This window comes from Notamacropus eugenii, chromosome 4, assembly GCF_028372415.1.
Source record: "Notamacropus eugenii isolate mMacEug1 chromosome 4, mMacEug1.pri_v2, whole genome shotgun sequence".
In the NCBI taxonomy this organism is placed as follows: Eukaryota; Metazoa; Chordata; class Mammalia; order Diprotodontia; family Macropodidae; genus Notamacropus; species Notamacropus eugenii.
This window is the reverse complement of record NC_092875.1, coordinates 591,610-612,862: the sequence shown is the minus strand read 5'-3', so window position 1 is coordinate 612,862 and position 21,253 is coordinate 591,610. Positions and strand designations below refer to the sequence as shown.

Sequence of the window (21,253 nt, the reverse complement as noted above, 5' to 3'; positions counted from 1 at the left end):
GGAATAGCAGGATTCTGTCATGGGATTGGAATTCGTGCCCTCTGATTCAAGGCCCAGCATTCTGTCCACTGCACCAATAGTTGTATTCTGATTTTTTAACAGAATATGTTGAAAATGCTCACTCATGGATAAGGTGGAATATGGAAGGCGAATCTGACAAGTCTCCAGGTGAAGGAAATTCTTTTTTGTTTGCTCTCTCTTCTGTCACAGTGAATTGCTAATTACTATTTTTAAATGTTCTTTTTCTGTTGGCTCTTGGCAAGTACCATATTAAATGACAAATGTGCTTCAAGGTCAATTGCAAATATTACTTTGTTATCTGGTTTTTTTTAAATTAGGGCTTATATAGGAAACAACCTTTGGAAGCATAGAATTTCTTCAGAAGACATTATTTCTATCACTAGTAAAGTTTCTACACATTCACTGAAACGCTGTTGAATGACTAAACCATATTGCCACCCAATTCTTTTGAGAAGCTGCCAGATAGAAAAAGTAACATGAACAGAGGAGAAGGTCTAATTAGAAAACAATCTCAGCATTTCAATGAGTGGCATTTTAAGGTCTGTTTTTGTGGCAAGGTTGTGGTGGTCCATGATGGTTTCATGATGGAGTCTATTTTGCATGCCTGATGATGATGGTCTTCTAATAGCTTGCCTTCACTGCTGCAAGAATGTAACCCAAGTAAGATCTTGATTGGGTGATTTCAAACTTAATAAGGTGATTACAGGGTAGACCAAAAAAGAGAGGATGAGTCCAGTGCAGTGATAGACAGCCACTAAGGGTCTTTGCATGCCTGTGACCATTTGTACATGAATGTCTAACCTTCCTAGAAGACTGGAAACAATTTGATGTCAGGTTGAGAATCTAAAAGAATAAGTTGCACACAGTCAGAAGCAGTCAGAGTTTGAGGTTCTCACTGCATGATCCCCAAAAGCTGTGTATTCCTGATCATGACAGTTTAGAATCACTGCAAAAAGACATCTGTTAAGATTGAAACATGCACATACCTGATGTCCCAAAAGAAAAATGTCTTTGTAACTCAGTTGGACAATTATTTACTGCTTAAGGCGCCACTGACAAATTGTTAGCTCATATCCCTTGGACTGTTTTCTCAATCCTTGAAGGAGTTTGTGAACCTTGAAAGGGAAAGGTTGCAAGAGGACCAATAGTGAAGCATGCTGGCCACTTGGTGTATAAAAGGATGATCAACTCAGATTTCTTTATGAGATACATATTTTCAGACATGGTCAATCCATGCGTTTTTTTAAGATGAGTTTTGTAAAAGGCTTTTAATTTTCTTGTAGTGACCAGAGGTATTTAAAGATATTTTGAAAAAAGAAAAAAGTATCTCAGAAAATTAATGTGTCAGAGCACAATTCATTATGCCTCAGGTAAATGCAAAAAAAAGTGTTGGTAACCTGAGATAATGCAACAGATTGAAAGTGATCCCCAGGGAAATTACATTATGCTTACTGATAGGCTAGATCATGAAATAATTTGAGTATTTAGTATATGGACATCAAATGGCATTGTAGCTATGAAGAAAGGATTGAAGTAGAGATAACTTGTCAAGTACTCAGAGCAGGCCCACTTACAGGGTTCTGATTCGAGTCTCAGATGCTGGGATTTGGGTCAAGTTACTCAGCCATTCTGAGCTCATGCTCTGAGTTGTGAATGTGAAGAGAATGATGGCTCTACCTTTGTCACAGGTTTGTTTGAGGATAAGTTCTTTTGAAATTAAATAATCTTTCTCATGTGAACTAAGATCATTTCAAAATGATTTTTTCTGGCCTCTGAAGATGTTCCTCTTTGCCTGGGGAAATAAAAAGTAACTGAGTTTTTGTTCTGCCTATGGAGCAAAGGGAATATAAATGTGTGTGTGTGTGTGTGTGTGTGTGTGTGTGTGTGTGTGTGTGTGTAGTGTCTGTTTGTTTTATTATTGATTTTTTTTTTCATAAGGAGAGATCAGAGTTGAAATGAAGGAAATTACTGCAGAGCTAAGCCTTTCTGTGGAAGAAACACACAAGCAAAGATTCATGAGTGATGGTGCCTCTTACTTCAGTTGGAGAGAAGTCTGCACAGCCCCAGAGAGTATCCACATTGCAGAGAAATATTATGATTGTAAACAATGTGGAAAGGTTTTTACAAAGAGGAAGTATCTTACTGCGCATCAGAGAATCCACACTGCAGAGAAACCTTATAAATGTTATCAGTGTGGAAAGACTTTTAAATGGAAGGATGGTCTTCGTCAACATCAGAGGATCCACACTGGAGAGAAACCTTATAAATGCAATCAATGTGGAAAGACTTTTACATGGAAGGATAGTCTTGTTAGACATGAGAGTATCCATACTCGAGAGAAACCTTATGAATGTCATCAATGTGGAAAGGCTTTTATACAGAGGGCTTATCTTATTATACATCAGAGAGCACACACTGGAGAGAAACCTTACCAATGTAATCAATGTGAAAAGGCTTTTAGAGAGAAGAAATCTCTTATTGCACATCAGAGGATACACACTGGAGAGAAACTGTATGAATGTAATCAATGTGGAAAGACTTATATACAGAAGGACAGTCTTGTTGAACATCAGAGAATCCACACTGGAGAGAAACCTTATGCATGTAACCAATGTGGAAAGACTTTCAGATGTAGGAGGAGTATTGGTGAACATCACAAGACCCACAATGGAGAGAAACCATATGAGTGTGATCAATGTGGAAAGGCTTTTAGAGAAAGAAGAGGTCTTGCTCTACATCAGGCATTCCACACTGGAGAAAAACCTTATGAGTGCAATCAATGTGGAAAAGCTTTTACACGGAGAGATGGGTTTATTGTTCATCAGAGAATCCATACTGGAGAGAAACCTTATGAATGTAATCAGTGTGGAAGGACTTTTAAATGGTGTGCCAGTCTTATTCTACATCAGCGAATCCACACTGGAGAGAAACTTTATGAATGTACCCAATGTGGAAAGGCTTTTACACAGAGAGCCCATCTTACCAAACATCAGAGAATACACACTGGTGAGAAGCCTTACGAATGTGCTGAATGTGGAAAGACTTTTGCCCAGAAGTCCTCTCTTACTGTACATCAGAGAATCCACACTGGAGAGAAACCTTATGAATGTACCCAGTGTGGAAAGGCTTTTACACAGAGGAACAGTCTTAACCAACATCAGAAAATCCACACTGGAGAGAAACTTTAAGAAAGTGCTCATTCTTGTAAAGCCTTTAGGCTAAAGTGATTCCTTGTTTACCATCAGAGAATTCATGGGAGATATAGGAATCTTGTAACTGACCTGAATGACGAAAGGCATTGAAATGGTGAACAGAGCTTCTTAGCAGAAAATTCATTCTGGGTACAAGCCATCTGTGGACTCAATGTGTGAAGGCTTTTAGCCAGAGATCATCTCTTGTCTTTATAATGAAAAGAAACTTTATGAATGTCCTCTGTGGGTACAGGTATTTCTCTAGAACATGGAGGTTGCTGGTGAAGATTTTATTTTGTGTCTGACTAGAACAGAAAGGTGAGATAAGGAAGATAATTCCAGCCAACCCTCCCAGTTGCAAAACTAGAAAAGGAGGCAGTAGGCTGATAAACTGCAGAACTCTGTGAGAGTACACATCTGGATGTTCTCAGAAATAGAATGTCTTCAGTATAAAGAACAGCTTTCATGTAAACATGTCAACTGGGGAACAATCTTTGGTGAAGGGAAGGATTCAAATTTGTTTAATCAGGAGTATAAAAATGGGGGTACTTTAAGGGAATATTGTGTTTTTCCACAGGCCATCTATATGCATGTAGTCAGACTACATCCAGGCCACTACATATGACAGTCAAGAAACTTTTCATTAGCTGGAGATCATTTCTGCCTCCTGATTTTCATGACCCACTGATCCTGATGATGAGGCAGGGATTCCCCTGATGCACTTGAGGCAGAACAGAACAGTTGTGTGAACAAAGCACCCATCTTCAGCAGGCAAGAGCCTTTGCAATCTCTAGCTGCAAAGCTTCCCGTGGTTGCTTCTGCTCTGCCAGTCTGGATGGGAAATCTAAAGGAACTCAGTTCCATATCAGAGGCCTCTTGTCACAGGCTCTCCACAAATCAGTGATGGACTCAGGTCCTGGTGACAACACCCTCATCAGAGTGATGGTTTCCAGTTTAGAGACCAACAGGTTGGACATGAAGGAGTAATTCAAGAGGCATTGTGGAAGTCTCTGTGTTCTCTCATCAAGGCAAGTCAGAATAGTCTTGCTTTGCCAGAAAAGGCAAACCTTGATAGGAAGAAAGGTTTCTAATGAAATTCATTTGGATGCTAATGAGGACCCAAACCCACTTCTTATTCCCTTGTCACTGAATTGATCAGAAAATCTTGAGTTTGAAGGTGCTTCAGAGGCCATCTGGGCCAGACTCGTAGCTGCAGAGGCATCTCTTGAAATCATTTCTGCTCGAAGACCAGCCAGGAAAGCAGTCCATTATTAGGACACTGTTCATCATGCCACATTAAAATCTGCCTCTTGCAGCTTATTCTCATTGGTTCTAGGTCTTCCCTCTGTGGTCAAGCAGAACATGTGTGATTCATCTTAGACATGATAGCCTTTCAGGTATTTGAAGAGCATTTCCTGTTGCCCACCAAGTTTTCTCTTCTGTATAAGTTGCCTCAGTCGTTTCAATTCATTTGGCATGGTCTTTAATCCATCACATTCATAGTCCTTCATAGGATGTATTCCTGCTTGTCAGTGTCACTTGTTGATTATCTCCAATTTATCATAAATAACAAATAGAAATAGATATCTTCTTTATCCATATTTAAGTGTCTGGAGATAGCTGCCAAAAGTGCCACCAAGCTGGAGTATAAATTACTTTGTAAAATCTTATACTTATGTAATCTGTTTTTGCTAACAATGGTGGAACCATAACTTTGGCACCCTAAAATCTGTCAGTTTTGGATGTGTTTATAGCTTAGTTAGAAATGGGGGAATATCATGAATTATCTTGACCTTTGTCTTGCCGCTGGACTCTGATAACTGGAAGAGAGAGTGAGGTGGATGATTTTACACAGTTCTGCCTCACTTAAATCCAATTCATTTACAAAGCACCAAGCACAATCTCTGGGTGAAAAAGTTCAAAAGTTCAGTCTTCTCTCAGTTAAATGCAAAAGCTCTGTTTTCCTGTCAGTCACTTTTAATTGAAGATAAACCCTGAGCTAAGTTTAAAAGTGCAGGGCTCTCTTAAGATACTTTACTTCTAAAGGAATCATTGTCTCAGTACTAACTGCAGCTCACTTCATGTCAAGGAAGATTGTGATCTTCTCTACCTTTAACTTTCCTGATTCATTTCTAGGCCACTGTTGTTATATTGTTTTCCCACCTTCAAACTTCTTTTCTTTGTTCTATTTTTTTCTTGAGTATGTATTTTTCACTGAAAAAAATCATTTATAAATTAACATATGAAAGGCGTATCAACACAAGTGTACATAAGCTAACGATAAAGGCCTACTTTTGTGAAAAGTGTGTGGTCTGTTGTTTCAAATATCTTTCGAATTCAGTGCAAAAACGTACCCCTGGCAACACTTAAAAAGGTAAAGGCAAGTTCAAAAAACCTAGTGATGGACAAACCTGCCTCTCCTGCTCCTGGATTTGGAGCTCCCTGGGGAAGTCATCAGTATTCTAATTTAGTTCATTCATGTTAACAGACAAACTGCTGTTGCTCAGACCTTTGTACCTTGATCGACTTGATTTTCTTTGTGACAATTAAGTCTTGTGGTGTAGAGACCAGCAATACAATCTCTCCTGAAGGAAGGCTTTAGCTTATAGAATCTTTGCATGGAAACCACTGTCATCAAATTGATCTTGATTATTTACAGTCCATCATGATGGTCTTGGCTGATTTGTTGTTGAAGCGTTTCAGTCCTATCTGACTCTTTATGACCCCATTTTCAAGGGAGAGGAGGTTCTGGGCAAGGATCTTGGAGTGATTTGTTATTTCCTTCTCCAGTTCATTTTACAAATAGGGAAAACTGAGTTAAACAGGGCTAAGTGACTTGACCAGGTTAACATAACTTTTGTCTGTAGATGGATTTGTACTCATGAAGTTGAGTCTTCCTGATTCCAAGCCCAGAACTATATGAACTATGGCATCAATTAATTGCTCTTAGTTTCACTTTACAGGAGCCTTTAAGTTGATAGAACATTTGGTGTTGTTGAGCCATTCAGTCATGCCCAACTTTTTGTGACCCCATGGACCATGGCAGGTCAGGCCCTTCTGTCCTCCCCTACTTCTCAAAGTCTGTCCAAGTTCATGTTCAGTTTTTCTGTGACACTATCTCATCCTCTGCTTTCCACTTCTCATTTTTCCTTCTATCTTTCCCAACATCAGGGTCTTTCCTAATGAATCCTATGTTCTCTTTATGTCCCAAAATATTTCAGCTTCAATGCTTGACCCTCCAGTGAATAGCCTGAATTAATTTCTTTTGTATTGCTTCATGTTACCTTTTTTGCTATCAGAGGGACTTTTCAAAATCTTCTACAGAAGCACAATTTAATTTAATTCTGTAGTGCTCAGCTTTCCTTATACTCCAGCTCTGACAGCCTTACTACTGGAAGACCCAAAGCTTTCACTGTATGGCCTTGTGTTGGCAAGGTGATTTCCCTGCTTTTAAGGTGTTGTCCAGATTTGCATAACTTTTCTTTGAAGGGAGAGGCATCTTTCAATTTCATGGCTGCAGTAATCATCTGCAGTGGTCTTTGAGCCCAAGGATATTACCTCCGACCCTTCTTTCATTTCTTTTCCCTCTGGTTTCCAGGAAGTGACAGGACTAGTTGCCAAGATCTTACTATTCAGGCTTAATGCAGGAATAACACATAGTTAGGTATAGACAATTATCATACCTTCAAGAAAGCAGAGGTAAAGGAAATAAAAGAAGGGGGGAGGGAATAATAGCAAACACTTTTGAGGAGGGGCAGGATAAAAGGAGAGAATGGAGTAAATGGTGGATGGAATGGGATTGTGTGGATGGAAATGTAGTTAGTCTTTTAGTTAGTCTTTTACAACATGACTATTTTGGAAGTGTTTTGCATGACTGCACATGTATAACCTATACCAAATATCTTGCCTTCTCAATGAAGGGGGTTTGGGAAGTTGGGAGGGAGAGAATTTGGAACTCAAAGTTTTTTAAATGAATATTAAAAATTGTATTTACATGTAACTGGTGAAATAAGATACACAGGGCATAGAAATCTATCTTACTCTACAGGAAAATACAAGGGGAAAGGGGATAAAAGAAAGGAGGGAAGATTGGGGGAGGGGAGTAGTAAGAAGTAAAACACTTGGAGGATGGACAGGGTGAAAGGAGAGAATATGATAAATGGAAGAATTACCAATAGTTACTGAGGAAAAAAAATTGAAGCAAATTTCTCTGCAAAAAGGGTTCATTTCTCAGACAGATAGAGAACTCTTGAATTTAAAAAAATAAGAGTCATGCCCCAAATGATAAATAAACAAAAAGATAGGATCAGTTTTCAGATGAAGTAATTAAAACTGTGTATAAACATGAAAAAATAATTCTAACTCACTGTTGATTGCAGAAGTTCTCATTAAAACAATTCTGAGACACTACCTCATTTCTATTAGATTGGCTAATAAGATAGGAAAGGTAAATGACAAACGTTGGAGGGGATGTGGGAAAAATGAGACATTAATACATTGTTGTCAGAGTTGTGAACAGATTACACCATTCTGTAGAGCAATTTGGAGTTGTTCCCAAAGGGCTTTAAAGCCATGCATACTCTTTGAATTAGCAATACCACTACTAGGCCTGTGTCCCAAAACAGATAAAAACAAAAAAGAAAAGGACATATATACACAAAAATATTTACAGGAGCTCCTTCATAGGGGTAAATAATTAGAACTTGATGGGATGCCTATCAATTGGGGAATGGCTGAACATAATGGAACACTGTTGTGCTATAAGAAATGCTGAACAGGCAGACTTCAGAAAAACCTAGAAAGACTTATATGAACTGATGCTGAGTGAAGTGAACAGAACTGACCGATTTTGATAGACTTAGCCCTTCTCAGCAATGCAAGGACCTAAAATATTTACAAAGGACTAATGATGCAAAATGTCATCCATATGCAGAGAAAAGGAGTTGGAACACAGAGTGAAGCAAACTATTTTCTTTTCTTGTTTTATTTTCTTTTTCTCATTTTTTCTCCCATTCACTGTAATTCATCTATGGAATATGACTAATGTGAAAGTGTGTTTAATGGTATGTGTAGAGACCATATAAGATTGCATGCGATCTTGGGGAATGAGGGGTAAAGGCAAGAGAAGAAAATTTAAATATTGTGGAAGTGAATGTTGAAAACTGAAAACAAATAAGTTAATAAATTTGGGGGAAGAAAGAAATGATGAGCAGGCTGACTTCAGAAAAACCTAGAAAGACTTCTATGAATTGATGCTGAGTGAAGTGAGCAGAACCAGGAAAACACTGTACACAGAAACAGCCACTACATTCATATACCACAATTTATTCAGCCATCCCTGATAGATGGGCATCCTCCAATTTCCAGTTCTTGGCCACCACAAAAAGAGCCACTATAAATATTTTTGTACATGTGGGTTCTTTTCCCATATGTATGATCTCTTTGGGATATAGCCCTAGAAGTAGTATTGCTGGGTCAAAGGATATGCACATTTTTATAGCCCTTTAGGCATCATTCCAAATTGCTCTCCAGAATCGTTGGATCAGTTCACAACTCTACCAACAATCAATTAGTGTTCCAATTTCCCCACATCTCCAACATTTATTATTTTCTTGTTTTCTCATGTTAGCCAATCTGATAAGTGGGGTTTGGTACCTGAGAGTTATTTTGATTTGCATTTCTGTAATCAATAGTGATTTAGCCCATTTTTTTATATGACTATACATTATATAGCTTTAATTTCTTCCTCTGAAAGCTGCATGTTCATATCCTTTGACCATTTATCAACTGGGGAATGACTTATATTCTTGTAAATTTGATCTAGTTCTCTATATATTTCACAAATGAGACCTTTATTAGAGATACTAGTTGTAAAAATTCTTTGCCATTTTTCTGCTTCCCTCCTAATCTTGGTTGTGTTGTCTTTGTTCCTGCAAAAGCCTTTCAGTTTAATGTAATCAAAATTATCCATTTTGCATTTTGTAACATTCTCCATCTTTGTTTGGTCAGAAATTCCTCCGTTCTCCATAAATCTGACATATTCTATTCCTTTCTCGTCTAATACGTTTATAGTATTAGGCTTTATATCTAAATTGTGTACCAATTTGGATATTATTTTGGTGCCAGTCATTGGTTTGTGTTCTGTTTCTGTCATACTATTTTCCAGTTTTCCCAGCAGTTTTTGTCAAATGCTGAGTTGTTATCCTAGAAGCTGGGGACTTTGGGTTTAGCAATAAGTAGATGACTATAATCTTTGCTTACTGTGTGTTGTGTACCTAACCTATTCCACTGATCTACCCCTCTGTTTCTTAGCCAGTGTCAAGTAATTTTGATGATTGCTGTTTTATAGTACAATGTAAGATCTGGTATGGCTAGGCCACCATCCCTAGCATTTTTTTCATTAATTGTCTATATATTTTGAATCTTTTTTTCTTCCAGATTATTTTTGTTATTATTTTTCTAGCTCTATAAAATAAATTTTTTATTAGTTTGATTGGTATGGCACTAAATAAGTAAATTAATTTAGGTAGAATTTTTATTTTTATTATATTAGTTGGCCTACCCAAGAGAAACTGATGTTTTTCTAATTTAGTTAGATCTGACTTTATTTGTGTGAAAAGTGTTTTGTAATTGTATTCATATAGTTCCTACATTTCTTTTGGTGGGTAGACTCCCAAATATTTTATGAGGTCTACAATAACTTTAAATGGAATTTCTCTTTGTATCTCTTGCTGTTGGGTTTTGTTAGTTTTATATAGAAATGCTGGTGATTTAGGGTTATTTTTTAGGGTATTGGTTTATTTTCTACAGGATTCTCTAAGTATATCATCAGATCATCTGCAAAGGGTGATAGTTTTCTTTCTTCTTTGCCTATTATACTTCCTTCAATTTCCTTTTCTTCTTATGTTGCTAAAGCTAACATTTCTAGTACCATATTGAATAACAGTGGTGATAATACACATCTTTGTTTAACCCCCATTCTTATCAGACATGTTTCTAGTATATCCCCATTGCCTCCGCCAGGATGGTGGAGTAAACAGTAAGTAAGCACCCTAGATACACACCAACCAACTCCAGCTCAACCCCAGGTAAGCTCCAGCATTAAAAAAGCTTCCAGAGGCCAGAAACAGAGACCCTGGCACACAAAGCCAGTAACCAGGCCCCTAGTCCCCAGCAAAAGAAGTATGGGACAGAGACCTCTGTGACCCAGAAGCAGAGATCCACTTTAAAAGCCAGAAAAGGGGCAAACACCATTAGCAAAGTGCAGCTTAGAAAAGCAACAACTGGAGTATGGAGCCAAGATGGCAGAGTAGAAGCAAGGACCAACTAGAGCTCTGCCTCCAAACCCCTCAAAAAACCTGTAAAAAAATGACTCTAAACAAATCCTAGACCAGCAGAAGCCACAAAATGACAGACTGAAGCAAATTGTCAGGCCAAAATAATCTTCAAGGGACTATCTCAACAGGCTGGGAGCAGAGCACCACTCAGCATGGGTCACAGGAGCATGCACAGAGCCTTAGGGGACTGAATTGCTGGCAGCTGCTGTGGATTCCAGACTTCTCAACCCGCAAATACTAAGGACAGCTTCAAAGGTCAGTGGGAAGGCTCTCTCACCTACCTGAGCAGGGACCATGGTCTACCCTCAACCCCAGGGCAGCTGCAGCCACTGCTGACATGGAGGTTGCTTCTGGAGCCCTCCACTTAATAAAATTCAAAAGTCAAGTAATTGGCTGGGAAAATGAGCAAACATGAAAAAGAAACAGACTATAGATTTTTGCTTTCTTGGTGAAGGGATATTTTCTTATGTCATTGTTGATGGCAAAGATCAAAACATACAGCCAAAAGAAAACAACAAAACCAAAGTCCCTGCATCCAAAACCTCTAAGAAAAATAGGAATTGATCCCAGGAAATGGAAAAGTCCAAAAAGGATTTTGAAAATCAAACAAGAGAAGAGGAATAATTGGGAAAAGAAATGAGAGTGATGCAAGAAAATAATGAAAAATGGGTCACCACCTTCCTAAAGGAAACCTCAAAAAATGTTGAAGAAAATAACATCTTTAAAAACAGACTAACCCAATGGCAATAGAGGTTCAAAAAGCCAATGATGAGAATGCCTTAAAAGGCAGAATGGGCCAAATGGAAAAACAGGTCCAAAAGTAAACTAAGGAAAATATTCTTTAAAAATTAGAACAGAGCAAATGAAAACTAATGACTATGAGAAATCAAGAAATCATGAAACAAAACATAAAGAATCAAAACATAAAAGACTGTGCAGTATCTCCTGGGAACAAACAACTGACCTGGAAAATGGATCCAGGAGAGCTAACTTAAAAGTTATTGGACTACCTGAGAGCTATGATCAAAAACAGAGCTTAGACATCATGTTTCAAGAAATTATCAAAGAAAATAGCCCTGATATTTTATTTTTTAATAGTTTCATTTATTTATTTTGAGATTTCAGCATTCATTTCCACAAAATTTTGAGTTCCAATTTTTGACCCCATCTCTCCCCTCCCCCACTCCATAATACCTTGCATTCTGATTACACCTTCCCTCAATGTGCCCTCCCTTCTATCACATTCCAGCCTTCCCTTTTCCCCATCTTCTCTCTTTTCTTGTAGGGCAAGATAAATTTCTATACCCCATTACCTACATTTCTTATTTCCCAGTTATATGCAAGAACAATTCTCAACATTCGTTTCCAATATTTAGAATTTCAACTTCTCTCCCTTCCTCCCTCCCCACCCATACATACTGAGAAGGCAAGAAATCCAATACAGGCTATATATGAGTCATTTTGAAAGACTTCCATAATAGTCATGTTGTGTAAGACTAACTATATTGCCCTCTATCCTACCCTGTGCCCCCATTTTTTCTATTCTCTCATTTGACCTTGTGCCTTCCCAAAAGTGTTTACTTCTAGTTACTCCCTTCTCGCATTTGCCCTCCCTTCTATCATCCCCATCACCCCACTTGTAACCTTCTCCCCTACTTTCCTGTAGTGTAAGATAGATTTTCATACCAAATTGCGTGAGCATGTTATTCCCTCCTTAAGCCATATGTGAAGAGAGTAAGATTCGCTTTTCCCTTCTCACCTCCTACCTTTTCTCCTCCATTGAAAAAGATTTTTTCTTATCTCTTTTATGAATGATAGACTGCCCCAGTCCATTTCTCCCTTTCTCCTCCCATTATTTTCCTCTCTCATCCCTTAATTTTATTTTATTTCTATGATGGATATCATCTCTTCTGATTCAACTCAAACTGTACTTCTCTGTGTGTGTGTGTGTGTGTGTGTGTGTGTGTGTGTCTGTGTGTGTGTGTGTGTGTATTCCCTCCACCTACCCAAATACTGAGAAAAGTCTCAAGAGTTACAAATATTATCTTTCAATGTAGGAATGTAAACAGTTCAGCTTTAGAAAGTCCTTTATGATTTCTCTTTCCTGTTTGCCTTTTCATGTTTCTCTTGAATCTTGTGTTTGAAAGTCATTCTGGTCTTTTCATCCAGAATGCTTGAAAGTCCTCTATTTCATTGAATGACAATTTTTTCCCCTGAAGTATTATACTCAGTTTTGCTGGGTAGGTGATTCTTGGTTTTAGTCGTAGTTCCTTTGACTTCTGAAATATCATATTCTATTGCTTTCAATTCCTTAATGTAGAAGCTGCTGCATCTTGTGTTATCCTGATTGTATTTCCATAGTACTCAAATTCTTTCTTTCTGGCTGCTTGCAATATTTTCTCCTTGACCTGGGAACTCTTGGATTTGACTACAATATTCCTGGGAGTTTTTCTTTTTGGGTCTCTTTCAGGAGGTGATCTGTGGATTCTTTCAATGTTTATTTTGCCCTCTGGTTCTAGGATATCAGGACACTTTGCCTTGATAATTTCATGAAAGATGATGTCTAGCCCCTTTTCTTGATCATGGCTTTCAGATAGTCCCATAATTTTTAAATTTTCTCTCCTGGATCTATTTTCCAGGTCAGCTGTTTTTCCAATGAGATATTTCACATTATCGTCTACTTTTTCATTCTTTTGGTTTTGTTTTATAATTTTTTGGTTTCTCATAAAATCATTAGCTTCCCTGAACTCCACTCTCATTTTTTTAAAATTAATTTATTTAACTTTTAACATTCATTTTCACAAAATTTTGGGTTCCAAATTTTCTCCCCATTTATCCCCTCCCCCCACCCCAAAACACCGAGCATTCTAATTGCCCCTATCACCAATCTGCCCTCTCTTCTATCATCCCTCTCTTCCCTTGTCCACATCTTCTCTTTTGCCCTGTAGGGCCAGATAACTTTCTATACCCCTTTACCTGTATTTCTTATTTCCTAGTAGCAAGAACAGTACTCCACAGTTGTTCCTAAAACTTTGAGCTCCAACTTCTTTTCATTCCTCCCTCCCCACCCATTCCCTTTAGAAAGCAAGCAATTCAATATAAGCCATATCTGTGTAGTTTTGCAAATGCCTTCCATAGTAGTCGTGTTGTGTAAGACTAGCTATATTTCCCTCCATCCTATCCTGCCCCCCATTGCTTCTCTTTTCTCTTTTGATCCTGTCCCTCCCCAATAGTGTTGACTTCAAATTGCTCCCTCCTCCCATTGCCCTCCCTTCCATCCTCCCCCCCACCTTGCTTATCCCCTTCTCCCCCACTTTCCTGTCTTGTAAGATAGGTTTTTATACCAAAATGTGCGTGCATTTTATTCCTTCCTTTTCCACTCTCATTTTTAAAGAACTATTTTGTTCAGTGAGCTTTTGAAGCTCCTTTTCTGTTTGGCTAATTCTGCTTTTTAAAGTCTTCTCCTCACTGGCTTCTTGGACCTCTTTTCCCAGTTGAGTTAGTCTATTTTTAAAGGTGTTATTTTCCTCAGCATTTTTTGTTTCTCCTTTAGAAAGCTTTTCAAGCTGTTCTATGGCCTGAGCCCATTTCATATTCATTTTGGAGGTACTGGAGGCAGAAGCCTTGACTTACTTTGACAGTGTACATTGTTCTTCCTCATCTGAAAGAATGGAAGGAGATACCTGTTCACCAAGAAAGTAACCTTCTATGGTCTTATTTTCTTTTAACTTTTTTGGGCATTTTCCCAGCCAGTTACTTGACTTCTGAATCCTTTGTCAAAAGGAGGGTCCTAGTGCTCCTCCTACCCCCAGGACTGTGCTCAGGGCTGAGATGCAGATCAGCTGCTCAATTCCCCCAGGGGCTTTAAGCAGGGGCAGGGCTGCCACTGAAGGCTGAGGTTCTGATCCCCGTATCAATTCCCCCAGAGGCTTTAAACTGAGCTGCTGGGACATTGGACTTAGTCTGCTGCTGAGGCCACTGTAGACAGCTGCTGCCCACTGCTGCTGCTGCTGCTGCCTCTGCCACAATCTGGGGCCAGTGCTGGGGGGATCCCTCTCCCCTCTCATCCAGCTGGGAAAGCCCTCCCACACTGACCTTTGTAGCTTTCTTTGTCACTTGTGGGTTTAGCGATCAGGGGCCCTCTCTACTGGGGATTCTGCCCCAGAGGCTTGTTTTAGTCCTGTTCCTCCCCATGGTGCACAGCCAGGCCTGGACTCCACTCCACTCAGCATCCTGTGGGATAGGCCTTTCCTGTTGGCCTTCCAGGTTACCTTTGGCTGGAAATCTCTTTCACTCCATCATTCAGTGACTTCTGCTGCTCTAGAATTTGTTGAGAGTCATTTTTACAAGTATTTTTTTAGCCTGTGGGGGAAGAACTAGAGTATGTGGATCTTTCTGCTCCACCATCGTGGCTCTGCCTCTTGCCCTGATATTTTAGAACCAGAGGTTAAAATACAAATGGAAAGTATCCATTGATCACCTCCTGAAAGAGATGCCAGAAGGAAGACTCTAGGAATATTGTAGCTAAATTCCAGGTCAAGGAGAAAATATTATAAGCAGCCAGGAAGAAATAATTAAAGGACTGTGGAAACACAATCAGAATAGCACAGGATTTAGCAGGTTCTACACTAATTTATGAGAGATTTTTCCAGAGATCAAAGGTGATAAGATTAAAACTAAGAATCACCTACCCAGAGAAACTGTATTACACTTCAAGGGGGGAAATGGAACATCAATGAAATAGAAGACTTCCAAGTATTCTTGTTGGAAAGACCAGAGGTGAATGAAAAAATTGACTTTCAAATACAAGAATCAAGAGAAGCATGAAAAAGTAAACAAGAAAAAGAAACTATAATGGACTTAATAAATTTGAACTATTTACATTCCTACATGGAAAGATGATATTTGTAACTCATGAGACTTTTTTCAGTATTAGAATAGTTGGAGGGAACATGTGTGTGTGTATGGAGAGAGAAGGGGGGGGCACAGGGTGAGCTGAATATGAAGGGATGATATCTAAAAATTAGATTTGGGTGAGTAGAAGCTAATAACTCTATAATGCATCCAGAATCACTCAAATAAAGTCTAAGGAATGAAAAAATAGAAGAAAATGTAGAATATCTCATTGGAAAAGCAATTGACTTTGAAAATACATCCTGGAGAGATAATTTAAAAATTATTGGCCTACTGAAAAGGCATGATGAGAAGAAGAGCCTGGCCAGCATCGTCCAAAAAATCATCAAGGAAAACTTCCCTCAGATCCTAGAACCAAAGGTCAAATAGTCATTGAAAGAATTCACTGATCACCTCCTGAAACAGATCTCAAATTGAAAAGGCCAAGGAATATTGTAGCTGAATTCCAAAATTTACAAGGCAAGGAGAAAATAATGCAAGCATCCAGAAAGAAACAGTTCAAATATCATGGAACTATGGTCAGGATCATGCAGGACCTTGCAGTTTCTGCATTAATAGATCAGAGGGTTTGGAATATTATATTCCCTAAGGCAAAGGAGCATGGATTACAACCAAGGATCAACTACCCACCAAAATTGAGCATAATCTTTCAGGCAAGGATATGGACATTCATTGAAAAAGGGGACTTCCAGACCTTCCTGATGAAAAGACCAGAGCTCAGTGGAAAATTTGGTCATCAAATACAAGATTCTAGAGAGGTATTTAAAAAGTGGAGAGGAAAGAAAAAGAATGAAAATCATCTTGTACAATTAGGGCAAACTGTTTACATCCCTACATGGAAAAATGAAACTTGTAAATAATGAGAATTATATATTTATTATGTTTAAGAGGGATGTGCTAGACAGAGGGTGTGTGTATAAATTAACTGATATGATGATAAAAAAGTAATTAAGGGGTGGAAAGGGATTGGAATGGGAAAAAAGGAAAGGAAGAAGCAGACAAGGGTAAACTGCATCACATGAAGAGGCACAAAAATATAGTAGAAGGAAATAATGGGATGGAGAAGACCATTGTTTGAACTTTACTCTCATTGGATTTGGTTCAAGGAGGGAATAACATACTCACTTAAGTATGGAAATCTAACTTGCCCTACAGGCAGTAGAAGGGGAAAGGGAAAAGAAAAAGAAAAGGGTGGTTAGAAAGGAGGGAAGAAGTAGTTAAGGGAAAAGGGAAAGAAAAGAGAGGAAAGATTGAGGGAGACAGTGGTCAAAAGCAAAATTTTTGAGGAGGGAAAGGGAAATGGCAAAATAAAAACATAAGGGTGGGGAGAAATAGGATGGAGAGAAAGACATAGATCATAATCACAACCATGAATATGAATGGAATGAACCCTCCTATAAAATGGAGACAGATAGCAGAACGGATTAAAAAGCATAATTCTGCAATATGTTCTTTACAAAAAGCACATTTGAAACAGGGATACTCCCATGGTAAAGGTAAAAGGCTGGAGTAGAATGTATTATGCTTCAGGTGAATGAGAAAACCAAGAGTAGCAGTCCTAATCTCACAGAAACCAAAAGCAAAAATAGATCCAATTAAAAGAGATAAGGAAGGAAACCATATCCTGCTAAAAGGCACCATAGATATTGGAGTTGGTTGTTGTCCTTTATCTTCCAAAAGCACCAAAATGACATCGCCATGATAAAGTGAAATTTCAGTGTGTCCAACTGTGTCTAATCAGACCAACGCAAGCTTGTAATGGTCTACCACAGGTTGGGCACAGATACTCCATGTGAGTATTTCGGTTGGATTTCCCAAATTTGCGCATCCTGCATTTACTCTTTGCTGTCTCAATTCTGCTTTGCTCAGACAGCACAGCACCTTTCCTTATGTGGGTATGCCATACTGAGCTATCTTTTGCCAGTGTCTTCCATGTTGCACAGTCAACTCCAAAGTTCTTGAGAGAGACATTTTGAGTGTCCTTGTATCCTTTCTTCTGGCCAGCATGTGATTGCATACCCCATGTGAGTTACCATAAAATAATCTCTTTGGCAAGTGTACATTTTGCATTCCAACAATGTGGCCATCAGAGTGGCACTCTCTGGACCATAGTTTGAATACCTGGCAGTTCAATTCGAGCAAGGTCTTCAGTGTCTGGTACCTTATCCTGAATCTTCGTAAGACAGTTTAAATGAAAGTGATTCCGTTTCCTGGCATGGAGCTGGTTGACTGTCCATGTTTCACAAGCATATAACAATGAGGTCAGCACAACAGCTCTGTAGACCTTCAGTGTGGTAGTCAGTTTAATACCTCTTCTCTCCCAAACTTTTCTTTGAAGCCTCCCAAAAACTGAGCTAGCTCTGGCAACGAGTGCATCAACCTCATTGTCAATGTGTACATCCCTGGAAAGTACACTACCAAGGTAAGTGAACTTATCCACAGCATTCAAAACTTCTCCATTTGTTGTAACTGATTGTTCCACATATGGATGGTGTCCTGGTGGCTGATGGAGTACTCACGTTTTCTTAGTACTAATTATTAGGCCAAAATGAGCACAGGCAGCAGAGAATTGATCCATACTTTGTTGCATCTCAGCTTCAGAGGCTGCATTGAGTGCACAATCATCTGCAAACAGAAAATCATGCACCAACACTCCCTCCACTTTCGTCTTGGCTTGTAGCCTTTTCAAATTGAAGAACTTACCATCAGTATGGTAATTGACCTTGATGCCGTGTTCATCGTCATTGAAAGCATTTGTCAACATGGCTGAAAACATCATGGGAAAAAAGCATGGGAGCAAGCACACAGCCCTGTTTCACTCCATTAGGGACTAGAAAGGCACAAGATCATTGTCCACTATCCAGAACCCAGGCATACATGCCATCTGAAATTGATGTACAATATTGATGAACTTTTCCAGGCAACCAAATTTTGACATAATTTTTCATAAACCCTCATGACTAATAGTGCCAAAGGCCTTGGTCAGATCTACAAACATTGTGTACAGATCTCTGTTTTGCTTCTGGCATTTCTCCTTGAGTTGTTGGCAGCAAGCACCATATCAAGTGTTCCTCAGCCATTTCTGAAGGCACACTGGCCCTCAGGTATATGACCATCTTCCAGGTGAAGAATGAGCCTATTAAGAAGGACTCTAGCAAGAATTGTGCCAGCAATGAGTAAGAGAGAGATCCACCTGTGATTGTCACAAAACAATCTATTCCCTTTTTCTTTATAGAGATGGACAATGGAGGCATCCTTAAACTCCTGGTGGATAACCTCCTCTTGCCATATAACCTGGAAATTTTCTGTCATCTTTTGTTTGAGCAGTGGTCCCCCTACCTTGTAAATCTCAGCTGGAATAGAATCAGCACCAGGTAATTTGCCATATGAAAGGAGCATAATGGCCCTCAAACCTCTTCTTCAGTTGGAAGTTCAGCTGAAAAATTATTGACTTCAACCTGAGGTAAACAGACAATGGCCTCAGCATTGATTGATGATGGTCTGTTGAGAACACTATGGAAGTGTTGAGCCCATCTCTCTAGGATCACGTCCTTATCACTAATCAGTGTGGCTCCAACAGCACTGAGTAGTTGCAATGCAATATAGGTTTTTGGTCCATAAATATCATTCAGGGGTAAATAACATAAAAGTACTTTGGATTGTTACTATCAGCATAAAACTGAATTTCATCTGCCTTCTTACTGTGCCAGGAATCCTGCATCTCTCTAAGCTTTACTTGTACTTTGTTTTTGATGGAATTAAATGCTGTCTTCTTAGAGGTGGATGAACTATCTTCCTGGTAAATCCCGTGGAGTTCTTGTTTTTCATTTAGCAGCTTCTGAATTTCCCCATCATTTTCATCAAACCAGTCTTGGTGTTTGTGAGTGTTCTGACTCAGAAGAGCAAATGCACTGCTGTATATCAAATCTCTTAAAGCTGCCCACTCTTTTTCTGCTCCACTGTTGCGAAGTGTGTGTTGGCTCAACTTTCTGTCCAAAGCGTGCAAACACTCAGAGAAGAGCTCTAATTTGTTGATGTTAATTCTTTTGGTAGTCATTTTGCCTTGGGGGTGGCACTTTTGATGAATGCTAATATTAAACTTGAACAGGATAAGTCTATGATCAGTCCAGCACTGTGTACCACACATTGTCTTTATCACTCCCACATTTTGTCTGTCTCTTCTCCTTACAATCACATAGTCTATATGATTGTAAGATAATGAAGTAATACCATTACTAAATATATACACCAAGGGTATAGCATCTACAATTTTAGAGGAGAAGTTTAAGGGAGTTACAGAAAGAAATAGAGAGCAAAACTGTACTAGTAGGGGACCTCAACCTCCCCTTCTCTGAACTTGATAAATCCAACCTCAAAATAAATAAGAAAAAAGTTAAGTAGGTGAATAGAATTTTAGGAAAGTTAGATATGGTAGACTTCTGGAGAAAAATTGAAGGGGGATAGAAAGAAATATACCTTTTTCTCAACAGTACATGGCACAAACACACAAAAACTGACCATGTAATAGGGCATAAGAACTCACAATTCAGTGCAGAAAGGTAGAAATAGGAAATGCATCCTTCTGAGATCATGATACAATAAAAATTATATATAGTAAAGGGCCATGAAAAGATGGACTAAAAATTAAATAGCAACTAATCTGAAAGAATGAATGAGTCAAGGAACAAATCATAGAAACAATCAGTCACTTCCTCCAAGAGAATGACAATAATGAGGCAACATACAAAATTTATGGAATACAACTAAATTGGTTCTTAGGGAACGTTGTATGTCTCTGAATGCTTACATGAATAAAATAAAGAGATGTATGAATTGGCCATGCAACTGAAAAAGCTAGAAAAAGAACAAATTAAAAATCCTCAATTAAATAACAAATTAGAGATACTGAAAACCAAAGGAGAGATTAATAAAAATTGAAATTAACAAAATATTGAACTAATAACACTAAGAACAGGTTTTATGGGAAAAAACAATAAAATTGATAAATCCTTGGTCAATTTGAATTTTAAAAAAAGAAAAAAAAACAAATTACCAGTATCAAAAAATGAAAAAGGCGAATTCACCACCAAACAAGAGGAAATAAAAAGAATAATTATGAATTATTTTTCCCAACTGTATGTCCATAAATTTGACAACCTTAGTGAAATGGATGAATAGTTACAAAAAAATAAATTGCCCAGATTAACAGAAGAGAAAGTAAAATACTTAAATAACACAATCTCAGAAATAGAAATTGAATAAGCCATCAATGAACTCCTTAGGAAAAAAACCTCTAGGGTCAGATGGAATCACAAGCAAAGTATATCAGACATTTAAAAAACAACGAATTCCAATACTGTATACACTATTTGGGAAAATTGGCAAAGAAAGAGTCCTACCAGTTTTGTTTTGTTTTGTTTTGTTTTTTTATGATACAAATATGGTACTCTTACCTAATCTGGGAAGAGTCATAGCAAAGAAAGAAAATTATACACCAAGTCTCCTAATGAATGTAGATGCAAAATTTTTAAATAAAATATTGTATATTGTATATGTATATTATGTACATAATATATATAATAGAATGTCAATAAAATATTAGCAAAACAATTACAGCAACTAATCAAAGAATAATATACTTTCATCAAGTAGGATTTAATACCAGGAATGCAGGGTTAGCTCAATATTAAGAAAAGTATCAGGATAATTGATCATATCAACAACAAAACTACCAGAAACTATACAATTATCACAATAGATGAAGAAAAAGCTTCTGACAAAATGCAACAT

At 38.2% G+C, this 21,253-nt stretch overlaps 1 protein-coding gene across 5 annotated transcripts in view; it reads left to right on the top strand.

The window, feature by feature from the left end:
- The window catches only part of LOC140502753 (uncharacterized), a 49,164-nt gene extending 28,088 nt beyond the window's left edge, over nucleotides 1–21,076 (top strand). For all 5 annotated transcript variants that reach the window (XM_072606733.1, XM_072606734.1, XM_072606731.1 and 2 more), the window contains 2 exons: nucleotides 103–168; nucleotides 1,960–21,076. In XM_072606733.1, the coding sequence (XP_072462834.1) occupies nucleotides 103–168; nucleotides 1,960–3,209 (1,316 nt within the window). In that variant the 3' untranslated portion in view covers nucleotides 3,210–21,076. The remainder of the gene's footprint in view (nucleotides 1–102; nucleotides 169–1,959) is intronic.
- The last annotated feature ends 177 nt before the right edge of the window (nucleotides 21,077–21,253 follow it).